General features: G+C 32.2%; 2 protein-coding genes across 8 annotated transcripts in view; both read left to right on the forward strand.

The window, feature by feature from the left end:
• The window catches only part of Nca (neurocalcin homolog), a 484,597-nt gene that overhangs the window by 410,859 nt on the left and 54,295 nt on the right, over nucleotides 1-19,443 (forward strand). The gene's annotated exons all lie outside the window — the stretch shown is intronic.
• Nucleotides 1-19,443, forward strand: part of LOC116435237 (neuronal calcium sensor 2) — a 158,400-nt gene that overhangs the window by 112,534 nt on the left and 26,423 nt on the right. For all 6 annotated transcript variants that reach the window (XM_076372098.1, XM_031994626.2, XM_076372097.1 and 3 more), the window contains 2 exons: nucleotides 169-287; nucleotides 17,483-17,626. In XM_076372098.1, the coding sequence (XP_076228213.1) occupies nucleotides 177-287; nucleotides 17,483-17,626 (255 nt within the window). In that variant the 5' untranslated portion in view covers nucleotides 169-176. The remainder of the gene's footprint in view (nucleotides 1-168; nucleotides 288-17,482; nucleotides 17,627-19,443) is intronic.

A 19,443-nucleotide genomic window follows, 5' to 3' on the forward strand; every position in this document is an offset into this window, starting at 1 on the left:
TCAATTATTCAATGTTATTCAATTTTCAAAACAAAAATAATAAGGTAATAGAGTAATCCTAAGCCTAAGTAATTTGTAATGGATTCATGTAAAAATTTTGTTCAAACTATATGGTAGTAGCTGTATTTTAATAATAATAATATATATATGTATTATTTATTTTTATAGATTACAAAATGGGTTGCTTTGGGAGCAAAGACAAGTTGAGCAAGGAGGATATGGATTTCTTAAAGTCGCATACGAGATACGATGAAACGGCTATAAAAGACTGGTACAAAGGATTTAAGGTGAGTACAGTATTAAATAAACAATCTGTTGTATGAAGTAATGCATTTTATTAAATGAATTACTTCGACACTTAAAAATTTTGTTTTAAATAATTATGTTTAATGTTTTATTTATAGAAATTTATTTATGAGTAGTGTGTCATAGAGTTAATTAACCTACATAGTAACGTCCCTACTTATATTTACATATGTATGTTTTAAGTACTGATAAAAATTGAAATTAATATCTTAAAAGAAACTTAATTGCATAGATACTGCAAATTAACTATTGATTTGCTACATGTATGCGATTTAGCACATTTTTATACGCGTGTATAATATTATAAGACTTCTACTATCACGTGTTATATCGTATTTATACATATAAAAGTTGAGATAGTTTAACAGTACATTAATGAATAACAGGTATCACAATTATGTGAAGTACTGTGAATTGCCAATATTATTTAATATTGTCAAGTATAATTACCATATTTAAAAAGAAGCGCACACGAAAAATGCGCACAGGAAAATGCTCACATGTATAAACCGCACAAGAAAAATGAGAAAATGCATAATATATAAATAATACGCAATATAAATCTGAGACGAGAAACTCAAAAATATTCTTAAAATGCATAAAACGTCTAAGGCATTGAACCTAAAAGAGTAAAAAAATGTAATACCTTTTTTAAGAACTTTGAAGTTAAAAATATTTTTAACAAGTTTTTAATCATTTTACATCGTTCAAAAATTAATACATATGCTAAATCTTAAAACATTAAAGGTTCACTACCCGAGGAAAAGTATATTCTTTAACTTAGAAAAAATTATTCAAATCGGTTAATTAGTTTTTGAGACATTTGTTCAACCAGAATGAAAAATAATTTTTTGAGAAACGCGTTTGAAGTTTACACGATGATAAATACGTCTAGTGACAACAATCTTTAAAATCCATATAACTTCGCTGACTTTCAAATTTTTTAAATTTCCTTTTAAATGTTCTTTGCGTATTCTTTGCGTATTTCCAAGATAATAGTTTTTAACACAAGTGACTCACTCTGTATGATAAAGGTTACCAACTCATGTTTCTCCGTAGCTCTATGTATAACATTCTCAGATTTAATGTTTAAAAGTATATTTCTCAGTCTGAATGCAAAGGCTTATTCGCCAATAAACTTAAAATTTTTCTTAAAAAAATATACTTTTCCCTAGTAGATGATAAGATGCATTAATTAATAAATTCAGACTTATATAATTACATTTAAAAGTTATATAGTTTGGATTATGAAAAAATTTGTCTATTATTCTATCCTTGGATATTTTTCTATATTATCACACAACCAACAAAATACTTATTTCCATGTTCCTGTTTAAACTCTTTGCCTTAATTACTACTGAGTATAGCTACACATTCCACAAAAATTCACATTTATATCCTAAAAACCTTTAAAGTCTATTATGTCAAATACGAACATTATAATTTATAGTAGGTATCAATTTATTGTAAGAAAACTTCAATCTAAATAATATTTAAATATCTCATTGTCTTACTGATCATTCGTTTATAGTTTAAGACTTCTAAATCTGATAGAATTGGAAATTTTCATTGCATTAAAAAATTAAAGTATTGATGAAAATGTTAAGAATTAGAATTACGCAATACTTTTTCAAAAATTAATACACATAGTTATCGTAGAATTTATTTTGATATTATCTGCATTATAAAAATAAATATAAGATTCATTGTAATCCTCTATAATGCGGCTTATATTTTGTGAAATTAACAGATATCAACTTTTACATACAAACTAGCGATATATTCAGTAATTTTAATCACTTTATTAAAACGAATATACTTTGTTACTGAGGAATTATAACGACGTAGAACGTTTACATGTGTACGTATAAAAGCTTAAGTTAATTATTTACTTAATTTCATTCACCAGTTTGTGGTAAAAATTAAATAAATCAACAAGTTATCGATATATTACTACGTGTGTGATTTCAAAGCCACACGGGCCTATAGAGAATTAATACATTTTAATGTCTCCAAGTATGTAACTATGCGTTTGAGACACCTATTCCATCTACTCTTAATCTTCTTGTCATCTATTTATTACACAATCTTTATGTCGCCATCTTTAACCTTCCTATACTTTGATTTATGAAATAAGAGCTCTTTGAGGTAGTCCGCTTCTGACCATGTATTTCGGTGGGCAGCCAATTGCAACAGTGGAACGTTGCGACGCATCGTACAACGTTGTCACATTGTGAAACAGAGCATAATATCCTTTTCCCTCCTCTAAATGGTGTGTTACTCTCTCAGTGGCACGGTAAAACAGATTTCTATATTGGTTTACTGATCTTAAATTTCTGGTATTTACTTATTAAAGATTTAAGTTGCTTATATTCACTTATGTACTTACGTATGAATTCCGAGCTTTTGTACTTATGATTCCTTCGTTGTATTTTCCTTTTATATACTACATAAACACTGAAATAATGACTAACTCGTTCACGTTGCAAATAGGACAAAATTAGGCACTAAAAATATAAATAAGGTGTTTCAGTTTGTTTCCGTCAAACTGCACTATTCCATCTGTGATGGAAAATAAGGAAAGAAAATATTTTATAAATAGAGAATTATAAAGTAACTGTCTTCCGAAGTGATCCACGATCATTACAGAATATTATACAATGCCAATAACTTTCTACTTATAGGGAGTAAAATAAATATTTAAAAAATCGTATTGCATATGAATTAATTCGCGTCATCATTAAATACAACGAAACGATTATGAATTTAATGAAATGAAAAGTAATAGGGTTGCAATTCGGAAAACTAATAAAACATTTATGACTCTCTGTTTATATGTTTTTCTCATTTGACCGAATATGATGGTACCGTTTGGTCAAAACAAACTGAAGCGTTCTATACATAAAAATTTAATAATGAAAGAGGAGACTAAATTTAGTTTTATACGAATTAAAAGGTTTGTTTCTTAATGTATTAAGAGAAGTGACTTTTTGGAGGAAAAGGCCACGACACCTGCCACTACTAACACTCCGATTCAGGATTCAGACCCACCTAGCTGTGGTCTTTCAATGATCAATATGAAAAGTGGCTCGCATTTTACGATACTTTCTCCACCTTAACTTTAAAGTACCTTTCCTGAGTGCTGTGGAAAAAATGCTCTGTCTGAAAGCTAGTCTCACGTACGAAATTTACCACCAACATCAATTTTGAGAGAGCGTGGAAAACATTGATGGAGCAACTCCAAAATAAATGTTCCCCGGTATACACTGAATTGTCTCTGTTGAACAACATTTCCATTATGACTAAGGAACTGTTGAGCCGTTGTAAGAGTTAAAACGACCTATATACTGCACCGATTCACTCCATCATTTTATCACGGAAAAACTGAATTACCTAATCGATTTAAAAACTATTAATTGTAAGATATGTCAGATATATGCCTTAAACGTTGGAGACGTATAAAAGCAAATAGTACACTTAATATTTAGTATCTTAATTAATATGCATAAAAATTGCACAAAAATTTTACTGCATTCTCTTGAAATATACACGTGTATTAATTTCAAAGTCACCGAGAAACGACTTCTTTAACCAATTAATTACGTTTGATACAAGTATACACGTCAGCTTAAAGTTTGAAATGGTACTAATTCTTTCAACAATTTATTTGTTCAGATAAATATATAATTCTTCTTCGTTTTGCTTTGGTTTTTCATTAAAATATACCCTAGGTGTATTCGCTCTGTGTTTGACAAGTACACGCTTCATTTCTTCATTTTATTGCGTGCAGAACGAGAGATTTTTGAAACTAAATTCTACAGTTAACCGGTTAAAAGAGAATATCCCCTTAACTCCCGAAATACCGACGAATCGTCACGACATACAGTGGGTCATTTACCCGATTTGAACGGCCAAAAGTCCGTTTTAAAAATTTTACCTAAACTATAAAATTTTTGCTATTTAAGATAGCTTAATATGCGAGTAACAATGTTCTACAAAATTGTTTATCCTTGGAACACTCGGAAAGTGCTGAACTATCCGGCAGTTGGGTATTTTTTGACTTCGCGTTTTATTCTTGAAATTATTTGCAACACTTTTCGTATGTTTTGCAAACGTTGTACGCATTTTTCTTCAGTATCAGAGTTGTCAGGTAAGTACATACTCTACCTTTAATGATTCATTACCTTTTTACCATAAATCTTTATGTAAATATCCACATTTTAACATAACTAATATATCATTGATATTTCTTGCAGTTGCACTACTTCGAGAATAATTTTGTTATAGATTAGGATGCGTCTCGGTATTCTTTCAAGCACAGTTGTATTCAGTACGGTTTTAAGATTGTTATTCAGAAATAAAATCTTCCGCGTATGTCCGCCTTTTTATTCTAAAGTATTTTGTTACCGCAGTGGGTCGCAAATCAGGTGACTGCGCGAGTGTTTCGCGATCTGCAATGTTTCGGAAAACCACTTTCTAAGGTTGTTAAGTTTGATGCTTCGAAACAAATTTTTTTCTTATAAATTTATATCACTTTCATCTTCAACAATTTTTCAATAGAAATTTTATGATCTTTTAATTTTCCTCATTGGTATGGAAAGTTTACAAAAAATCAAAAAAATTAAACAATTATATATTATTTATGATGTATTATTATGTATTATATGTTATTTTATTATATACTACATCACGTAATATATGATATATAAATATATGAAATTATGTACAATTTATATAAATAAATTTATTGTTATATGCCATATAATTACATATTATTGTTCATTATTATGTTAAATTCCCGTGTTTTCTTGTAGAAAGTCGATATAAACCTGCCTTTAACCCTTTGCACTCGAAAGGCGCCTTTCGGTCGCCGTTTGATTTGCCCCAAGAAAATTGTAAAATTAAAGATTCAATATTAAATTTTATATAATGTACGAACACATGGAACATCGAAATAACATAGTACTGTAACTTAATTTATTTAAGGTATTTCTTTATGTTAATTGCAAAAAATATCATTGACATTTCATCAGAAAATAATGAATATTTATTGAGAAAAATATTCTCGAGTGCAAAGGGTTAATTTTGGCCGTCCAGGTCGGATAAATAACCCACTGTGGCGTCGGTTCAATAATCCTACAGTTTCATATCGGATTATATTGAGTCATAACCACACATATTTTCTTTTATTATTTTATCACTTATATGGTCCTGTTGTTTATAGTAATTATTATTTTAAACTCTAAAATTTCTTTGTTAAAGAAACATAAATGAAGTAAAATATGAATGAAAAGCGTTTATTTTATGCTTTATATATATTTTTTGATAATCAACAATTACGACATTTGAACTAACATTTATTGGGCAACGAATTTCTCGAAAACATGAGTTTAAATTGATCCGACATGATATACCAAAACTTAAATCTTCCGTTCGGAGTATCTTAAATTTTATGTAAACTACGAATCATTATGCAAATTCACTTTTCCAAGAATACAATTAAAAAACGTTACGATAGGACGTGATCTTTCCTGACAAATACTGTAAAAGGCACTACACTTTCCGTATGTTATTTGTTTTTTCGTGTCACAAACATTCTTTGTAACTTTACATTTTTAACCATAAACGCATAAAAATCTAGAGTGTAATTTCACGCTATCTAAGAACAAACACATTACTCATTACAAAATAAATAGAACATTTTTGTTGTCCAAACAAAAATATTTTGTAACTCTGTAGAAGGAACTCTAATCACACTTGTAGTATTGGTAACTTATAATTTCATACAGGGTAACTTTGTAAGTCATTTTCTTTACTTTATGAAAGTCCAGCATGTAATATCAACGTCTATTCACGCGTAATTTTTCGGAGGACGCAACCAGTTTATTTTGAAAGGTGGAAATATTCTCTACAGTGACTCGCGTGAATTTCCTCAAACTGTTAAACAGACAGGAAATAGTAACTTTGAATGTGGTGGATTTAATCGGATGAAACGCAAACGTGAAAAGTAACTTGCGAAATGTAAGTGTCTGTCAGCGATGAAATCTTATGTGTAAAATGGAAGATTTGATGCGTTACAAGCGATTGTTTGAAACTATGCTAATCATTCGAGTAATTTTCGCAGACTGACTAGCTTCGCACAATGGTTTCACTTTGAAGTAGGAGAATCGATAATGTCAAGTTTTCGAAGTGTCTCACAACGGTAAGGGTTTATGGCGGCAAATATTGTTCCGCGAGTCAGCTATGGATACCGGGTGAACGAGAGCGTTGGCGTACTGATTGCGAAACAATTCAAAATACCGTTTGTTATTTAGATGCATTAACCTTTTAACTGGGTATGACCTAATTCCGTCATATTCGTATTAATACATCGTTGACCGGTAATTTTACACAGAAGCTGTTGCATGTGACCGATTATTATTCTATAATTAAATATGAAAGTGAAACAAACTAAATAAACTTCAGTATACTTGTGTATATATAATAAATTGAAATAAAACTTTGGACGTATCATTTATATAATTTTCAACATTTTGCTTTTGCAATATTCTCTATTGCTCTGCGTTCCAAAGATTTAAATAGATAATGCAGTGCAAACACGAGTTAACTCGTGACCGATTAACAATATTTAGGCATGAAAACACGAGATAACACGCGACGTGTACATATCATGCAAGTTTAATAATTGATATACATATATTGAAGACTGATTACTCCAGGGGTTGAACAGGTTCTGAATATAACTGTTTGAAACTATTACACAGGGTGTTTATAAATTCTGATGCACAAATAATAGAGCGTATACAACTCACTAAACTGTATAAAAAATCCCAGTACACATGGATTCAAAACTCAAGAGTTTTCACAATGGGAGGTTTCTGACCGTGACGTGACTTTGAAACGTCCTGCTAATGCTACGTCACAATTTTTAAATAGAATCTTATAGTTTCTATACCATATTTTTGAAGCCAACATTCAAACGTTTCTAAATTGTAGAAATGAAATTTTACGTGTAAGCCATTATCAAGATATCAACATCTAAAGTTATCGGTTCCTCAGTGTACATTTCTTTTAGAACCAAAAAATAACAGTTATAAGACTGAAATCGAAATCGTTATAACTCAGAACTGATATATCTAATAATAATTACGACTCCAGTTTGGTCCTCCTTAACTGTTTCAAGAACTGAAACCGATATCATAACTATTTTCAACCTCTAGTTTACATCGTCATGCTTTTCGTAATGGATATAACGTAGAATTCCGTGAATGCGCGAAGAAAAATACGTACCAGAAAAAAGACATTTTTAAACTTCACACTGATTAATTCCCCAATTAAGAGGTTAAGTTATATGAAAAGAAAGAAACTGTTTTTGTGGAAATGAAAGAATTTAACACTAAAACTACTGAGCAGTTAAATTGACTTTTTGAAATTTCTTTCTAGAAATTCCAAGAGTACATTTATTGAAACTTTAATTGATCTACAATTCAGTTTGCGTATGGTTAAATTAATTGCTTTAGTAATTTCTCAGAGAAACATCTGTTATCTTTTTAATAATTGCAAAAGAAAGAAATCAGGAATGCGTTACTTTGACCCGTCTGCTAGTCTCAGTGTTAAGAAACTCAAGGAACGAATGCGCTGGCCAGTCAAGAATTTGCAGATATTTAGACGAAAATTGAAAGAATGAAAAGGACACCAACGTGTCAGGAGAAAAGGAGAGTGCTAAATTTAAAAATAAAAAATGTGGGCGTCCCATGTATAGAAGGACAAATGTTCTATGACGGAACACCATCTGTATTATTCTTATTGCTGATTTGGCAAATGGCTTACATGATTCTAAACGACCATTTCTTGCGTTAGTCTTATTAGGAGTAGATACTTCGTAAAAATGAAATTGCAACGTTCTGTGTTTAATTTGTCAAATGCTTTAATTTTTTTTACTGAGCAAAAACTTAAAAAATAGTTAAACTTCATGATTAATCTTCACAATGCATTCGTTCATATCATTATGGGGTTTATTGTTACAAACACAGAAAACAGTACAGTTTTTTCTATGTTGCGTTTCATAGCTAGCTATACATTGCAGGATAATTGAGAATAATTGGTGCTTCTTTATCATTACCCGCATTAAGTGGCAATTTATTATCATCTTATTACAAAAACAAAGAAGGATTATACCGAGCAAGCGAGAATTTAAAAATAGTTCGATTCTGGTATACATATACAAGCAGCAGACCTGGAGAATACAAAATTCCACTGCATTGAAATAGATGGATGGAAACGATTTATCATTTTTCTTTCTAAAGCATGAAAACCAGATATAACGTGACTGGTTTTTGAAATTTTTACGCGCCTTTCCCATTTATTCAAATCCCAGGTACAATATAACATACATATTTATAAATCTAAATACATATGTTACCTACGTGTGAGGGTAAACTGATACATTTTACCTCCAGTAAACTGAAAGAAAAGATATATTTTTATGACACAACAACAAATATGGAATCTTACTCTTTTTATTTATTTTACTTGAAAAATTCAATGTTTTGTTCTCGAAAGCATTCTTTTGACTGCAGATTTTGCTTTTTTATCACTGCTGAAATAATGACATTTCTAGTGTTTAGTTTCGGAAACAATTAAAAATGACTAAAATGATAAATAGTACCCGAATTAAGGGTGAAATGTCCACTGATTCAAATATAAGAGTATACATTCACCTCTTATAACAGTGACCTGTTAGTTTTATTACACTCTGTAGAATAAATATGTACCTACTTTATAAGCTTTTAGGATGTTAGGAATAAAATGAGCATACTGTTTACTTTATCTTGGTTAACTTGTTGCGGTAAAAAGAGTCAACCTGATATTTTGAAAAATGTAAAAGTTCTGTCATTTACTAACGAAGAGTTCATGGAGTATATAAACAGATGTCGTACTATGTATTAAAAAGTTAGTTATTTTTTTATCAATATAATATAAAATCATGAACATCATCGATTAAATGACAAAAATTAATGGATTTCGTTTCAGATATAACTTTCAGTATCTTTCGAATTGTTACTCAGTCAATGTAAAATGTTACTCAGTCAAAGAATGATTATTTTATACAATTATATCTTTTCTGTTAAATAAACCCCATTTATTATTAACCACAAATATATTTATAAAATACTTCATAGTTCGATCTAAAATAAAATGTAATGGTAAATATGATTAATCGTTCAATAGCTTATTTCAGTTGATTAAATCAGTTAAAAAGGAATAATATGCACTGAGACTCGAACCAAAGTGAACGCATATCTTCTGATAATTGAATCCTAATAGAGTTATTCCCATCTCGGTTGCTTAAAAAAATCTACCCCTGGGTTTCTTACGTGATTTATGGAACTAGAATTAAATTCGTTAAACTGAAACTAATTATTAAATTGAAAAAATGATCGTTTCCATCAATGATTGCTATTTTTTTTTTTACATCTCGTCGATTTATCGACTTGGAGAAAGGAGGTTTTAAACTCAAGTTGGAATAAATAAACCCTGACCGCTTTGTGCGACCGGCATTCCAAGGATTCGGGAACAGTATCGCTGAAATGGTAATGGGGGCAATACTGTCTGTTTCAAAAGCTCAAGACAAATGACATCGCATAAAGTTTAATCTGATAGAATGAACGGGAGTGGCAAGCCTGAGAAGGTTCGATTTGCTCAAGGACGGCTAGTAGTCCTCTCGATTAAGCTAGAATATCTAAATATCTCGCGTGCAGTGACTAAAAATTCGATTTCACCAAACTAAATATCTTGATCACCTTCTGAAATTAATTACAGATTTATTTTTAACATTCGTATGTTATTCTTTCACTTCAATTACATTTTTCATTCGGTAGCAACGTATTTTATTTATAACTTTAAGATTTTAGAAATGTAATTTTAAAAATGTAATATGCGTTTAGAAACATCTCAATATTTCGATTAAGATTACTATGTTTCATTGAATATACTTTTTACTTTCATAGTGATTTTTGAATGCTGTGTAATTAAAATGAGTAATATTTAACGAACTCCATCTGCTTCTCTACATAGCTTCGTATTTGTAGTGAATAACGAAAATAATCAGATACTTACATTTCTGATGTAGAATGTGTTTATAAGTAATCTTTAATTTATTTACTGACGTTTTAATTACTGATATAAAAATAGCATTACACTGACATTAACCAAAAAGATACGTAATTATTTTGGGACAAAAGTATTATATTAAGTAAAATATTGTAAATAATAGATAAAGAGTATTTTATATTTTATAACAATAGATACTGATTAAATAAAAACTTGTCTTTTCATTTAGATATTGAAATTTCAGATAATGAAAACTTCTTTCCAGATAATGAAAATTTGTATATTCTGTATTGGAATTTGCATGTATAATCTTTATGTGCTGCAGTTCATTTAAAAATATTTTCAATTGGATTTCATTTCAAAGATCTATTTATATATGTACCTAATTATTTAGATGCACTCGTACTGTATATTTAAGTTATTCTTCTGATAGAATTTTAAATTATTCTGAACAACCACTTTAATATCATTTTATACGAAAACACCTTTTAAAATATTTAAAAACTAGTTTTTGTCCGTAATATAATGAATAAAATTTAATCTACGCACTGTACTCTTCGAAATGCAGTCCTAGACAAAAACACATTTTCATACGTAAAAGTCGGTCATGAATTCCTCGCATGCAATTGTGTGTTTCGTTTGCGCAATAGTACGGCCCGCCCATCTGAATGAGGCACATCAAATTTACTTTCGTCTGCAAAAATTGTATCATTGTACTATTTTCGTCCTTTGCATATGAGTTATGCGAATGAATTTCAATCGATTTCTCTTATTTGCTTTGCTAATATTTTCCTGAAAGTAACATGCTCATTTCCATCTTTTTGGGAGAGTCATTTGATTTAGAATTTTTGTCTATACCTTTAATTTTCTTCTAATCTTATAAGAAAAGTTTTCAATTTTATATTACCCTTCATTGTTATTATAACAACCTAAGTATAAGTATAAGTTCCTCACGGTCAGAAATGTGTTAAAGACTTTCTCTACCCTCCGTCAAATTTTTGTCCATTAAAAAACCATTAAAACTTGGGAAAAAACGGACACAGGAAGAGACATATTACCAGCAACTACATAATTAAACATATAACAATAAAATATAGTCGATAATGTCACTGCACTTTAAAATTTTCATCATCTCGCAATTAAATACTAGAGTGATGCTCACGTAAATTCCACAAAATCTGTTGGGCTAAATTCCACAGCACCATCCCCACTCTTCCCCCACTAATAATTATCTCGAGCTCAGTGTAACGTGATCTCAGTAGACAGGGACTGAAAACGAATGCAATGAGCAGAAATGGAATAAACGTAGTCCGTCGAACGTCGGGATCAAGGCGTGGGGTTTTAACCTTACCTTCTTAATCGTAATACCGATGGGATGTCGAAATTCTTCTTATTAAAATAAGTCCAAACACAACGTTAATCGGTCTGTCCTTATCGATTTGAGGGAAACAATCCTTTAATTTCGTTAATCACATTAAGTCGGTAAAACTAGTCCGATTTCCATCGTATTTGGGCACATTGTAATCACAACAATCTCGAAAATTCACTGGCACTACATTTGAGAAGGTAAGGTTAAAGTTACTGCAATTAAAATTTTCTTCATTGCATATTTACATTTGACCCGTGCGGCATCACTTTGAAGTCCCGCGTCTCAACTCTCGATGCTGGTCGGACTACGTCTATCCCGCTTCCACTCAATATATCGATTCTCTGCCTATGTCAAGCTATGCTAGGGTCAATTCCTGGAAGAAAATATTTTCTTCCTGTCTCCTAAAATTGTGGAATTTAAGCGAGCATCATTGTACTATTGTTACAAGGCAGGGCTTCGAGCAGCGCGTGAAGCCACGTGGAGGGTTATCTTCCTTGGAACATGAATTCAATTTATTAGTTAGGTACGCGTCGAACTTGATGCGTAAAGAGGAAGCCGCTAGGGTTATAGATGGCGAGAACGATCTTCATGCGTGATCAAGAAATATCTATGAATGGCGTCAAGCGCAGACGAACCGGATGCGAAATTGGGGAGCTGAAGGAGGTCGCAACTTCGCGAACGAAGCCAATGCGAAATTGGGCAGCCGTTGAGAGGTTGGTTAATTCGCAGACGAATCTGCCGCGAAACCGGGGAACTGTAGGACGTGAACGAACCCAACGCGAAATTGGGGAGCTACAGGATAGTATGATTTCGTGGTCGAACCCAATTTAAATTTAGAGAACTACTAAGTTGGGAAAACCTTTTGTAACAGTCGCAATACTGTGTACGTCTCTGCGTTTTCCAAAAACTATTTCTTCTTTACGCCTCTATTTTTCCCTGTTTCGTAGCTTCTCTCTTCTTCTCGATTTCCTCTCTGTCCATCTATATCTTTTCTCTTTCTCCAAGAGCGTTTTCTTCAACGAGGATCGATTGAGGCAAGGAAGTCAATCACGAACTACCAACACTGCGCTTTCTTACCGGTCCATAGGCGAATCTCCGAAATATTTAACACTGAAACTACCATACGAGTAAAAATAACTCAATTCTGATTTCCTCTTTTTGCAATGATTAAAAAGATAACATATATTTCTCTGAGAAATTATTAAAAAATCTCATTTAATAATGCGCAGACGGAATTATAAATCAATGAAAGTCTCAATAGATGCACTCTTAGAGTCTACACAAATCTTGACCAACGTAACTTCATGGGTGACTATACGATTCTGACCGACGTCACTTCATGAAGACTTCTACGTTTCTGAACCGACAAGGGTGAAAATGAACGTGTTTATATACCTTAAAAAAGGAGTAGGGATGCCTGTATGCAGTACTGGCAGAGTTACGTTGAGTAACATTCCAGATGCTCTATTTCCCAGTAAAATTCAGAGCGTAGCTTTGGTTACTTATATAAAGAGTTAGGGGAGATTATCTAGGACGTTTTCTGCCAGAGACTGAAGAGAGTCATATGGAAAATGTTCTTTATACGTAACGCTGTATAGTAATGCTCGCTTAAATTCCACAATTTCGGGTCACACCAGTGAAATATAACTGAGCAAAAAAAGACAGAAGGAAACTATTTTCTTCCAGGAATCGACTCTAGCATAGCCTCACAAAGGCAGAGAATCGATATATTGAGCGGAAACGGAATGGACGCAGTTCGGCCAGCATCGAGAGTCGAGACGCTGGACTTCAAAGTGATGCCGCACGGGTCAAATGTAAATATGCAATGGAGACAATTTTAATTGCAGTAATTTTAACCTTACCTTCTCAAATGTAATGCTACTGAATTTTCGAGATTGTTGTGATTAAAATAAGCCCAAACATGATGGAAATCGGACTAGTTTTACCGATTTAACGTCATTAACGAAATTAAAGGATCGTTTCCCCCAAATTGATAAAGCTAGACCGATTAACGTTGTGTTTGGACTTATTTTAATGAGAAAAATTTCGACATTGTATCGGTACTACGACTGAGAAGATAAGGTTAAAATTATTGCAATTGAAATTTTCTTTATTGCATGTTTATATTTAACGCGAGCGACGTCGCTTTAAAATCCCGCGCCTCGACCCACGATGCTTAACTGACTGTGTCTATCCCGTTCTGCTCATTGTATTCATTTTCTGTCCCTGTCTACTGAGATCACGTTACACTGAGCTCGAGATAATTAGTAGTGTTGGGAAGAGTGGGGATGGTGCTGTGGAATTTAGCGGAGCAGATTTTGTGGAATTTAAGCAAGCATCATTGTAAGTAAAAACAACAGCCCCAAAAGCTATACCTAGTAATTCCAAGTTTATCATTTATTAAATGTATACAACATATAAGTGAGCAGACACTTTTGTCAGTAACTGTATGTTGGTACTGATCGGGGTGAGTTCTCTCTGGAATTCTATAGAAACAGCTGGAGGGTACGCGAGTGCGATAACCGCAACCCACACGGTAGGTGTGAGCACATCGCGCAGTAATCTAGGACCACCCCCATGCCATCACATTGGTCGTACCTTTTACAGGTGGCGCAGAATAAAGGGAATCAAACACCCTTCTTGCCTGTGGCTTGGGGTGTCGAGGCAAGGACTCCCATGCCGGTTATTACACATAGCCTAGCGTCGTGTCATTTGCGAATGATTATCCCCCCATAGGATCGTGCATCGTATATGAGTCAAGTTATCTCACAGTTCTTCGTACTGGTAGACTACCTCAGATACCACCAAGATCGTCGTTTTCCACATGACACTTCAACGTAGCCCCCGAGGAAAGATAAAAGATATAGAGAGCGTTCCGTAAATCACACGCAGTACTTCACAAATCGATCCTAGCTAAGACGTTCGACAGAAATTACCGGGTACAGTAAAAACGAAAATTCTAATAATACATTTTCATTTCTTTCAAGTATATAAAATTCAATGCAAGTAGTATTTTGCGTATATCAAAAGCAAGAATTCATTAGTTTTCTGAAAATAAATCGCTTTCCTTCGTCATTATCTGTATAAAAATAGTCTTTAGTAACAACGAAAATAATTTCAATGTTCAGATTAAGTAATACATCTTGTGTATTCTTACATGAATAATAGTTATTAACATTAATGTTATTTTTAAAAAAATCACTCTACATCGTATACATTACTGCTCGAAAAATATTCGATTATACGTAAACTCTAGTTTATCCTTTCCTTCCGATTGCGTACATTTATTTTTATAATAGCACAATTATCCACTCGTATCTTTTTCACTAAAAAGAAATCTAACTTCATTGTTCGTTGAACCGGTGGGCAAACATCTTTAAACGGTGTATGTTCACAATGTAACCATTAAACTATAGGTACAAACATACCATTAGTATATTCGAAGTTCTTTTTTTATCAAACATAACATGTTCTGATGTTTCATGAAACTTTACATACCAAATCAGATGCTTAAAACGTCCTTGTTAGAAAAAATGCTGTTTGCAAAATTACACATAAATTTGTACCAAAAGATATTAATTTACTGGAAAAATGAATACATTATATAAACAAATAGATTTTTTTAGAAACTATTTACATATATCAATTTATCTTCTAAAGATAAATAACTTTCCCGTTTCAATTTTTCGTTGATTTCAGCAATCAGTAGTACCTTCTACTCGATACGTACGTACAGTTCACCTCTTGCGAGCTGAGCGGCAATCTTAGGGTTAAGCAGGTAGGGCGCAAAAGGAGACGTCCAATCGCCGCGCTCGGCCCGGTTGTTAGTTTCGGCACGTTCCTTGTTATTGGCCGAATCGACCGATTCCCCTTGCCTCCCAATCCACTTAGCCATTACGATCACCGCTCAGCTCGGAAGAGGCGAACTGTATGTATGTATTAACCGACCTTACACTGAAAGTGTTAACAGTCTTATTGTATTTCCTATGCGACACTACAATTGTATCACATAAAAATGGTTTTATTATATGGAGTTGAACACAAAACGATTACAAAACAATCACAAAATGGTTTAGGCAAAAGATTTTTATAAGAAGTACTTAAGTACATAAACATTTATATGTAGCTTGACGGATCTATTCAAACACAGATCGTTTCAGGCATACTGTATATTAATTGGTAATCTGTGTCTGAGTGGACAATCTACGCGCTAAATGCTTTCGTCTGAATGGAACCGTGCCATAAGCGATAATATAAGATAACGTTAAATGAGGATTTCATTGGAAAAAATCGGTTCTTGGTAATTCTTAAACTATGATTGGATTGAAACGTGATGACATTAGGAACTCAGAACTTTACATGCGTATTTTCATGTACTTATTATGATTATCAACAAAGTTATTAAATAATAGGTTTAATGGTTGAAACGAGAACACTCCCTCAAATCATTTGTTATACTAGAGGAAAACTTGAATTCAGGAATAATTTATATAAGGTGTATACAAAAATATGTTATTAATTATACTACGGCAATGGGAACATATTTCAAATAGTGTACAAATGTTTTATTGGTAAAACGACTCGAAGGTATGGTCATTGTAAATAATAATTAAGAATATTTTAATTGCAATGTTAACACAGTTCGTTGAGATATCCATATGGAGATTGTATAAATCAGACAGGTGATGATGTAAATACTAAGATGAAGATCAGTACGAATTTGTGGAACATTTTAATAATATTAGGTTGGGGAAAAAGAAATCCATTATTTTTACGTGAACACCGTTTTGTTCTATAATTTGTTGCCATTTTAAAGGTAGCTTCATAATGCCTTTCTCATAGATGCTTGGTTCCTATTGGCGAAAAACTCTAGTAATCGATTTTCACAATCTTCTCTTGATGCCAATTTCTTGTCACTAAGGAAGTTTTGCAATACAAGAAAAACATGATAATCGCTTAGTGCCAGGTCCGGACTATATGGTGGATGCATCAAAACTTCCCAACCAAGTTCCCGGAGTTTCTGGCGAGTCACTATAGACATGTGTGGCCTGGCGTTGTCCTGGTAGAACACAACACCCCTCCTGTTGCCCAATTCTGGCCATTTCTGGTCAATCGCTAGCTTCAAACGGTCCAGTTGTTGACAGTAGGCATCCGAATTTAGTGTCTGACTGTATGGAAGCAACTCATAATAAATGATTTTTTTCCAGTCCCACCAAATACACAGCAGAACCTTCCTCGCCGTTAGTCGTGGTTTGGCCACCGTTTTAGCTGCTTCACCGCGCTTTGACTACGATCATTTTCGCATGATATTGTCGTATCGGCACCATAAACATCATTCACAATTTCAACCGCCTGGCTTGCATTTTCGCCTTTATCAAAGAAAAACTGTAAAATGTACCGAATTTTCTCTTTGTTGACTTCCATTTTTAACACCCTGTAACTCACAACTGAATGGACCAAACAAAAAACAGCAAAAGAATTTTTTTAATGCGAAATGTCACCTTTGCAACGAGCATAAATCAGAAATTGTGTGATCGATACTTTACGAGATATCGATCACTACAACCATCTCATGAAAAAATAATGGATTACTTTTTCCCTAACAATATATACAGAAATATCGTGTTATATGAAAGTGAACAGTCCTAAGGGAAGGAAACGAAATAAACTTTTGTTTTTTCTTTAATGTTACAGCAAGATTGTCCGAATGGTTGCTTAACACCTGCAAAATTCGTCGATATGTACAAAATGTTCTTCCCATCTGGTAATGCGGAACAATTTTGTGATCACGTCTTCCGTACATTCGACATGGACAAAAACGGCTATATCGACTTTAAGGTAAGGCAAATTCTTAAAAATTATTTTCCATACACCGTTACATTGCGAATGCTATAATCGAATGCACTCTCTATCAAGAACCATTTGTAAAAGCAGACCACGTAACGAAATTTGCTTCACTAATAGATATATGTATGTCAATTTTTTTGATCGATTAAACAGGAATAGTAATAAATATCAATGTTTTTGATCGATTAAACAGGAATAGTAATAAATATCAATGTTTTTGATCGATTAAACAGGAATAGTAATAAATATCAATGTTTTTGATCGATTAAACAGGAATAGTAATAAATATCAATGTTTTTGATCGGTTAAACAGGAATAGTAATAAATATCAATGTTTTTGATCGATTAATCAGGAATAGTAATAAATATCAATGTTTTTGATCGATTAAACAGGAATAGTAATAAATATCAATGTTTTTGATCGATTAAATAGGAATAGTAATAAATATCAGTGTTTATTGAATGTTTGTTCTCATTTTAATGTAAACTTTAATGAGCATAATGTATGTAAGTAAGCAGTGTTTGTTTTAGAACACGTTCATTGAAAATTTGTCTATTTATTAAGAAGATATGTAATATATTCTTGACTCCCAACACTCACTTTAACACATTGACTACCACAAAAAACATCTTCTACGAAATATATTACCAAAAACCTATTTGTTTGAATTCGCACCTTTCTTTATTGTACAAGCTACTTATTTGCTAAAATAATGACTCCAAATAATAAAAACTAAACAAAATAATGAGTATTTTAGTATTTTTCAAAATATTCGTGTATGAGTTTCAAGATCATACGGGAAGAGGGATCAGAATGTCAAGAAAATTGTAACTTATATAAAAAACCGAAATATAGATTTCTGTTTATGATCATGCATCTTTGTTTAAAATTGTCTAACATTTTTCGAATATGTAAATTTCCCCTGGCACTCGAAGGGTTAATTTCTCAGGGTAAATGCCTCGAAAGATAAAAAAATATAAAAAGCAGAAATTTTAAATACGGAACGACTTATGCATAAAATATATGTGTAGTGTATTTAAAGCAGGTCTATGGCATTTGTAACAATATGGTGTAAGAAATATAGGTTACAACGATACTTTTTTTCTGTGCTTTTACGAAAATTTACATACATATGCGGAAGATTAAATTTATATAATTTTAAGTATAATTTTATATGTAATTTTTTATGTACCCTACTTTTTTGCTGCCTCACTTCTTCATATTTATCTTAATTCTACCAGTTTAAAATATTCAAAAAAATGATACCTAATTCCTGAAGAATCTATTGTTTTGTTTCAACTACAGACATCCGAAATAGTAGAGGCATATCTTATATATTTTCGAATTGCGCAGGCCAAACTTCGGTGAAATTTTTTCGTTTGTGAGTTACGACGCAAAGAATGAACAAGTTATGACACGCGATAAACTAGTTTAGTCATATATCTGTTCTGAATTTAATACTTTACCGACCGGCTTGCTGGAATGAAAACACGTTGCTACCACCGGAGACGTATTAAAAAATTAGGACGATCCATAGTTTTCAACATTTTTCACAGTAACGGGGAGTTAGAAGGCCATAACGTAATTTAATAATAAGTTTTATTAACTAATAAAGTATATGCATATATATTTCCCCCTTTATTTTTACTATAGCATTTATTTTTTCCAACATAAGGTAAAATAACCAGTAGTTGACCAGGTGAGACAAATTTTCGGCGTGAATAATAGTAAACGCTTGCTTTTTTATTAAACAGAGACTATGCGTGAAAGTGGTGTTTGAACTTCTTGCATTATGTAACGAAGTGAA

The sequence above is a fragment of the Nomia melanderi genome, chromosome 11 (assembly GCF_051020985.1).
Source record: "Nomia melanderi isolate GNS246 chromosome 11, iyNomMela1, whole genome shotgun sequence".
NCBI lineage: Eukaryota > Metazoa > Arthropoda > Insecta > Hymenoptera > Halictidae > Nomia > Nomia melanderi.